At 48.4% G+C, this 8,514-nt stretch overlaps 2 protein-coding genes across 3 annotated transcripts; both read left to right on the forward strand.

Annotated features, from left to right (window-relative positions):
* The first annotated feature begins 176 nt into the window (after positions 1-176).
* Positions 177-2,883, forward strand: LOC118505716 (dual specificity protein kinase Ttk-like). Of its 2 annotated transcripts, none has more exons than XM_036041894.1 (6): positions 177-451; positions 557-610; positions 678-746; positions 809-1,769; positions 1,851-1,957; positions 2,028-2,883. In XM_036041894.1, the coding sequence occupies exons 1-6, from the start codon at positions 339-341 to the stop codon at positions 2,674-2,676; spliced, it is 1,953 nt and encodes a 650-aa protein (XP_035897787.1). In that variant the 5' UTR covers positions 177-338; the 3' UTR covers positions 2,677-2,883. The 2 variants fall into 2 exon arrangements, with proteins under 2 accessions (XP_035897787.1, XP_035897786.1); XM_036041893.1 differs by having other exon boundaries at positions 202-466.
* Positions 2,884-3,539: 656 nt separating this feature from the next.
* Positions 3,540-8,080, forward strand: LOC118505715 (heat shock 70 kDa protein cognate 4). Its single transcript, XM_036041892.1, has 2 exons — positions 3,540-3,698; positions 5,322-8,080. Exon 2 carries the CDS (start codon positions 5,322-5,324, stop codon positions 7,287-7,289), a length of 1,968 nt encoding a protein of 655 aa, XP_035897785.1. The 5' UTR covers positions 3,540-3,698; the 3' UTR covers positions 7,290-8,080.
* The last annotated feature ends 434 nt before the right edge of the window (positions 8,081-8,514 follow it).

Here is an 8,514-nt window from a genome sequence, read left to right on the forward strand (position 1 = left end):
TGAAAACGTATTGTCAATCCCATTAATACAATTTGTTCAAACTTGAGCGACACGTGATTAAAAAAATCATCATTTTTAATTAAAAGAACCCATTGCAATAGAGTTGGCAAGCACTGTAAATCTGTTGGTTTGTCACACCTACCCATCCAAATCTTGGCCGTTGGCTGGCAAACATGATTTTTTGAAACGACGCAACTGTCATTTGCTTGTGTCACTTGAAATTTGCAAAATAATAACAGCTTTTAGCGGCTTTCGGCGGAAGCTGGTGTAAAACAACGAAAAGTTTAGTTAAAAACGATACTGTCGCGATAAATAATACATGGAACTGGGTCCGAACAATGCCGCAAACGGACACTAACGCTTCTGCAAGTACGCTGGCGACGGTATCGTTCACATCAGACACGCTGAAACACCCAACCGAGCGACAGCAAAGCGGCACAAACATAACAATGTACGATCGAAGCAGGTTTGTCTGGGCCGAAGCAAGGCATGAAGAGCGCGAATGAATGTGAATTAACCTTTTTCTATTGCATTTGTTCATAATGTTTATGCGCAGTGACAAAGAAGCTTCCGAAGATGCTTCACCGCGAGGTTTCCGATCGACAAGAAGGTAAGGCCACCTTTTCAACCCCAATCGCATGCAGTGCCAAATCCTAATATACGTACCATTTTTCAAGTTTTCAACCAAAGCGAGTGTCGGAGCTGCCTCCGCTAGAATCTGATTCCGATTCCGACGGCGATGGCAAGTAAGTACTGTGTTTGGCTAATGGAAGCTAAATCCTAATTTCGTACCATTTCATTCTCCCAGCCTCAACTGTGCGATCCTGAACGATTCGTTTCTACTGACGCCGTCAAAATGCATCGAGGAGGAGGACAGTGTAGATAAAAAGATTCCATCCAAAGCCACAATCAGAAGTGTAACCGATGCCGTACCGAGGTCACGCATAAAGCTCGAAGACAAGCTCCCCACGAAGAATGGTGCGCCGGACGTTGATTCCAAAACGGTGAAGCGAGCGCCATTGGTAGAGCGATCCCAATTCGAGTTGAAGCCGTGCAACGATTCTTCTCCCACCAAATCGACACGAAGTCAGGATTCCGGGTATGGAGCAAGTGCAACCATCGATACTGTTGGCGAGCTGCCAGGTACCGTTGTTCGCCGGTCTGACAAACCACTTCCAAATGGAGCTCAAAGCCCACCGCAACCCGATTCGGCCCCGGAAAAGATGGAAGTGGAAAGGAACCGCCATCAGTTCGTCACCCCACGGGACAAATTCCTGGGTGGACCGCTTCGAGAAACGGGCTCCAAGATGTTCACCTCCACGACGGTGCGCAAGTCGCGGAATACAATCGAAAATGAGTTCAAATCGCAGAAGGTACTGTTTGCCACGCCAGTCGTGATGCCCCGACCGCCGGTAAACTTTCTTCCCGATGATAGCTTGAACTACTCGGTCATAACTCCCGATGCGGCGAAAAGTTCGAAGCATTTGTCACCCATTAAGGAGCAGCCAAAAATTGCCAAACGATCGACGGATCAACTGTTTGGCGCGTTGGACACGGCTGACAAGGTGTCTCCACCGGTTGTTGCACCGACGACAAAGGTGGAGAAAGGTGGCGATTCAACCGATACGTCTCAGCAACAGCAGCCCAAGGAACGGCCAATCGTCATCAACGGGAAGGAATACGTGGTGCTGAAGAAAATTGGTTCCGGAGGGTCAAGTTCGGTCTTCCTTGCTAAACAGGTTGCCACCGGGTTGGAGTGTGCGGTTAAGGTATGCATTGCTTGGCATTCTCAACTGCTTCATTTGCAAGTGCTGTAATCCAATTTCCTTTCGTTTATTCCCACACGTCAGCTCGTCAATTTGAACGGAGACGCAAACCTGGTCGAAGGATACCTGAACGAAACCAAAATGCTTGCAAAACTGCAAACAAACGAGAACGTGATCGCTTTATACGATTAGTAAGTAATTAAGGATAGTCGCCTTCCTGGTACAACGAAACTAATCTAAACCTTTGCTCTCCTACTGTAGCGCACACATTCCGGAAGCTAGCCAACTGTTTCTGGTGATGGAAAAGGGTGAGAGTGACTTGCACCGGATCCTGCAAGGTTACACCTCGGACATTCCGCTTCACACGCTCATGAGCATTTGGTATCAGATGGTCCAGTGCGTCCACTACATACACGGGGAAGGTGTCATCCATCTCGATCTGAAGCCGGCCAACTTTCTCATGATCAATGGTCGCCTGAAGCTGATTGACTTCGGTATCGCGAGCAGCATTTCGTTCGATTCGACCAGTATTATGAAATTTTCCCAAGCCGGCACATTCAACTACATCAGCCCGGAAGCGCTGATCGACACGTCGAGCGAAATGAGTCCGGCCGGTGCGCAGCCGCGCATTAAAATGTCGAAAAAATCTGACATCTGGTCGCTGGGCTGCATACTCTACCTGCTGCTCTACAAACGGACACCCTTTGCGCACATCAAAAATGTCGTAACGAAGGTGAACGTCATCACCAATCCGAGGACGGTAATCGAATATCCTCCGCTGGCCGCCTACTACCCACCGATGCTGCTGGACATTTTGAAACGATGCCTCCGGTACGATGCAAAGTCGCGTGCTTCCACGGCGGAACTGTTAGAGTATCCGTACCACATGGTGATTCCGTTGGGCAAATAGGCGGCGCACCGAACGTTTACGTATTTTTGTATTTTGTATTATATTTATGTTGTTACTCACTCGATACTATGGCAAGCTTTGTTTTGCAAAAGCCCACTAACAGAGAACTATACCTGAAGACCGTAAAATGCATATTATATTGAAAACAATACGACGAAATAAATGAATTCGCAAACACATGGACTAATAACGCAATGACAAAAGGAAGTTGGGCTGTTGTGGATGTGTTCTTAATCAAGCGGCGAAAAGTGTTTTTTCCAACGATGGTTCAAGGAAAATTTTCTGCAAACCCGATCGGACGACCTAATCCTAGGCTACGGCTGAGTCTAAGCATCTGAGGATCTGATCACAGAAGGGCCAGATTGAAAATATATATACAGGACAAGCCTGCTGCACAAAGGCTTGCTTGCTGAATGCAAGCCCGCAAGACATGATAAGGTTTTTTTTTTTGTAGAATGCTTCTTGTTTCCAGCCAAATCAAATCCATTGCTTCACACGTAGTAGTTTTATTTCTTCGCCAACCAATGTTAGCCCATTTTGGTAAAAAAAACATACGTTACATCAACTGGCATTTCAAAATACGACGCCACAACAGCTGTCAAAATGTACTAAAAATCATATGGCTGCAACATTTTCTATTTACGATGGTAGTAAGTACACGATCGTATTAAGTTAGGTAAGGGGAAAAAATCTTGCTTGAATAATAATCAAAAATGTAATATCCCTTTTATCAACAAACAGTGCAATCACTGATTTTTTAAATGTTGTGCTAAATATGTCATTCGCAACGCAGCCGTCATTAGTACAGGCGGAAAACCCCTGCAATGGGCTTTATGTCAAAATCGCACGAAGCAGGGATTTCACGCGCTTCCAGCCAAGAGACGGATCGCCAGTTCAGTTAATTCTTGTTTAACATCCAAGCGAAGAAGAAGTAGACGGTGCGAGCAGAACATCGCTAGAAGTTCGTTCCAAGTGTGATAATTCAGTGACTAGAAGAAAGTGCAAACACATTATAACTAAAGGTAAGTGTTAAAAGAGGGAGCCAAAGGCCGATTAATTTACGGGGAAAAGGTTGAATCTTCGGGAGCACACTTTTTTTTCTTTCTTCGTCGCCTCATACTTCGTTGGGCCGTAAGATGATGGCGGTGTGGGGCGAGGAGGGGCATCATGGAGGATGATGTAAAAGCGTGGGTTTTTTTTAAGAAAATGAATCTTTTGTGGTTTGTTTTACGCTTAGAAAGCTGATTAAAACGGGTGGAATTGAACGGCGGGCTGTAAATCTGCTTAAGCCGATTAGAATTGTCCGGTCTGTTCTGGAAAATTCCAGGGCCGAATCGCGTGGTTTTGAGTCATTTGTTCTCAACCGCCGCTAGGGGGTGAACAAGGAGGGAACATTCTGGAACATGATGGAACACACGCGCTTGGAAATAAGATGGAAGAGCATTGGCTATTCACGAAGAGGTTATTGTAGCAGAGATATTTCTGATTTTCTGTTCAATTTGATGAAATCGGGCTACTTGATTACGTGATTTCGGGGAAGTTTTTTTTCTTCCAATGAACGCGTGATTCATAGATAGGGCGTTTCACACGAAGCGGCATTAAGCTCGCTTATCGCATTTCCATGGCACACTGGAGGAATGGAATACGCCCAGCAATTGTAGAAACCCGGAAGAAATAGTTTCAGCTTTTTTACATTACTGAAATACAGTTCAAAAAACGCGTTAAAACCCACCGGTTAACGCAATTTATGCCGAAGTTATGCAAAAAGTGAGCTATGTAGTACGGGTGTGTGTGTGTGTGTGCCTTTGCCGTATCCATGCCGCATACGGCAACAGCGCAAAGTGACAGATGTCATGGAGGAAATGGTGTAAAAAACGTGCTTTTGGAGAAATGGCCTGTTATTCCAGTTTTCCCAATGTTCGCTTTAATAATTGCTAACCTAATTGTTTAAATAAATACTGCCCGTTTTCCAGTGCACTAGAACTTTCGATATTTGTTCCAGCAAGTTCTAGAAAGCTCTTAACCCCGGAGCGCGTGGTTTTACACTTCCGTCTTGTGTGTTAGTGTGTGCGTGCATGCTATGGAAGGAAAAGAAGGAAGAAGAATCCTGCTGGAAGAGAGGCGGTCTCGGTGTCAAAAGCACACGAGGCTCGGCGGAAACAAAATGGAGGCTTTATTTACGCAACTGATATTTTTGCCATGAATTTCAACCTAGTTCTTTCAGTGTTCTATATGAGTAAAAATGCTAGGGCTCCTCTGTGAATGAAATTCGCACGAACTTTTCCAATGCTCCTGCTCCAAGAATAGCACATGTCATGGCCACCTTGACGTGTGTGTGTGAGAGAGAAAGGGATGGAACGTGTTTCCATGATGTGTCCATAGAAGGTTATGGTGGAATATCGCGCGCGCATCGTGCGTCGTCTCTGCTGCTGCTGTCAGGCGTTGTCAGCTGCCGCAGCTGTGTCCGGTTTTTGCTTGTTACCGCCTTTTTATGGTAAAGAGAGAATCCCGCTGCGTGTATAGCCCTGTACACGATATTGTATTGAGTTTTAAAGGGTCACGCGCGTGGGGTCATGGTAGCCAAGTCCTGTTTTTTTTGTTTTGTTCTTCAAGTGCTTATTTTTATGCTTTTCCTCTTGTTGCAGATGGCAGCAAAAGCACCAGCAGTCGGCATTGATCTCGGCACGACCTACAGCTGTGTCGGCGTGTTCCAGCACGGCAAGGTAGAAATCATTGCCAATGACCAGGGCAACCGAACCACGCCATCGTATGTGGCCTTCACTGACACGGAGCGTCTGATTGGCGATGCTGCCAAGAACCAGGTAGCGATGAACCCGACCAACACCATCTTCGACGCGAAGCGTCTGATTGGCCGCAAGTTCGACGATCCCGCCATCCAGGCCGACATGAAGCACTGGCCGTTCGAGGTGGAATCGATCGAGGGCAAACCAAAGATTGCGGTCGAGTACAAGGGCGAGAAGAAGTGTTTCTTCCCGGAGGAGGTCAGCTCGATGGTGCTTACCAAGATGAAGGAAACGGCCGAAGCTTACCTGGGCAAGACGGTGACGAACGCTGTCATTACCGTGCCCGCCTACTTCAACGATTCGCAGCGCCAGGCAACGAAGGATGCCGGAACGATTTCCGGGCTGAACGTGCTGCGTATCATCAACGAGCCGACGGCGGCCGCCATCGCCTACGGTCTGGACAAGAAGACGGCCGGCGAGCGCAACGTGCTGATCTTCGATCTGGGCGGCGGTACCTTCGATGTGTCGATCCTGTCCATCGACGATGGCATCTTCGAGGTCAAGTCGACCGCCGGAGATACCCATCTGGGCGGTGAGGACTTCGACAACCGTCTGGTGAATCACTTCGCGCAGGAATTCAAGCGCAAACACAAGAAGGATCTGTCCACGAACAAGCGCGCGCTGCGCCGGCTGCGCACGGCGTGCGAGCGTGCAAAGCGTACGCTGTCCTCGTCGACGCAGGCCAGCATTGAGATCGATTCGCTGTTCGAGGGAACCGATTTCTACACCTCGATCACGCGCGCCCGTTTCGAGGAGCTGAACGCCGACCTGTTCCGTTCGACGATGGAGCCGGTGGAGAAGGCGCTGCGTGACGCCAAGATGGACAAGGCCAGCATCCACGACATCGTGCTGGTCGGTGGATCGACGCGTATCCCCAAGGTGCAGAAGCTGCTGCAGGACTTCTTCAACGGCAAGGAGTTGAACAAGTCGATCAACCCGGATGAGGCCGTCGCGTACGGTGCCGCTGTGCAGGCCGCCATCCTGCACGGTGACAAGTCGGAGGAGGTGCAGGATCTGCTGCTGCTCGACGTGACGCCGCTGTCGCTCGGTATCGAGACGGCCGGTGGTGTGATGTCGGTGCTGATCAAGCGCAACACCACCATCCCGACGAAGCAGACGCAGACGTTCACGACGTACTCGGACAACCAGCCCGGCGTGCTGATCCAGGTGTTCGAGGGCGAGCGTGCCATGACGAAGGACAACAACCTGCTGGGCAAGTTCGAGCTGAGCGGCATCCCGCCGGCACCGCGCGGCGTGCCCCAGATCGAGGTGACGTTCGACATCGATGCGAACGGTATCCTGAACGTGACGGCGCTCGAGAAGTCGACCAACAAGGAGAACAAGATCACCATCACCAACGACAAGGGCCGCCTGAGCAAGGAGGACATTGAGCGCATGGTGAACGAGGCCGAGAAGTACCGCACGGAGGACGAGAAGCAGAAGGAGACCATCTCGGCGAAGAACGCGCTCGAGTCGTACTGCTTCAACATGAAGGCCACCATGGAGGACGACAAGCTGAAGGACAAGATCACCGACAGCGACAAGACGCTGGTGCTGGACAAGTGCAACGACACGATCAAGTGGCTCGACGCTAACCAGCTGGCCGACAAGGAGGAGTACGAGCACCGCCAGAAGGAGCTCGAGTCGGTGTGCAACCCGATCATCAGCAAGCTGTACCAGGGTGCCGGCGGTGCACCGGGAGGCATGCCCGGATTCCCGGGTGGTGCTCCGGGTGCGGGAGGCGCTGCTGGCGGTGCCGCCGGTGGTGCCGGATCCGGCTCCGGACCGACCATCGAGGAGGTTGACTAAATCATTCACCCCCCCTCCCTCCTACAACATTCCGACGGATGGATGGGCGCACGCCGCGTACTGAAAGGAAGATATACACTGGGGCGAAATCCATATAAACCACGCTGGCGCCAACACAACAACGGATATAGTAGCCCTTTTGTTTCTTCCGCTTATCTTCTTCTTCTTCTGGACACATTGAAACATCATAATACCCCCCCATGTGGCTGCTTGATGATAGCATGCTTTTTATGCAGAAAATTTCTAATTTCCTAAACCAACGCTCGACGACGACGACAGCAACTATTGCCAGCCACCACAAACACCAGCAGCCGATGCCGACAGCCATTTAAGCCCTTGCGGTCAGGGATAGGAACAAGGAAGCACTTTGGTGCATTGCGTATGTGCACGTGATAAGCCGCAAACAAGTATTTTACTTTAGTGTTGAATGTTAAATCATTTCGTCGTATGTGTCTTCGAGAGCTTGTTCTACTTCTTACCCGAGCGATGAAATGTGCTGCAAAGGAAAAACAATACTAACATGAAACAATAATAGTTGAAATAAAACGGAACACGAATTACGACTTCAACGAACAAGATCCCTATAGTTGAAGCGAAATTAGAAACAAATTTACTTGCGTTTTGTATTGCGAGCAAGGTGTATATATTTAGAAGGTGAATTTTTGTCGATTTGGCAGGTAGACATTTTGGATTTTGGCCGGTCGAGAAACTTCAAAGTTTGTTTACTTAATCATATGGTTTGGGACTACCAAAATAAACAAACATAAAGCATCGTTTTTCGGTTCAGTAAACCAAGTTTCTACATTTATCATCGTCGTTGCACATAGCACTGAAGATAAACAGTTCCTTTACCAGCTCTAAAAAGAAATTTGCGTGACGTTGTTTTCTTCATACAGCTACCAAAGGCCTATCGGACGTATCGAATTACGGCATACCACTCGATAAAATTACACTGGTAGATTAAGTGAAGCTGTTCGATTCTCGTGCTAAGTACCATAAATTACAAGGAATAGGATAGAATTGTGCCGCATCCACCTCGAAACCCTTATCTTTCGTACCCGTCAGGCGTATAATGCTTCACTGGATAGCATTAGCAATTATGCGTAGGTAAGTATTTTATGCATTCGTTGTCCAGTAGATTGTATGGATGCTTCCTCTATTCTTCATTCATCTGTGGTTTCAACGAACGACTAATTCGATTCTCTGCCATCAGATTGTTCGGAAA

The sequence above is a fragment of the Anopheles stephensi genome, chromosome 2, assembly GCF_013141755.1.
Source record: "Anopheles stephensi strain Indian chromosome 2, UCI_ANSTEP_V1.0, whole genome shotgun sequence".
Classification (NCBI taxonomy): domain Eukaryota; kingdom Metazoa; phylum Arthropoda; class Insecta; order Diptera; family Culicidae; genus Anopheles; species Anopheles stephensi.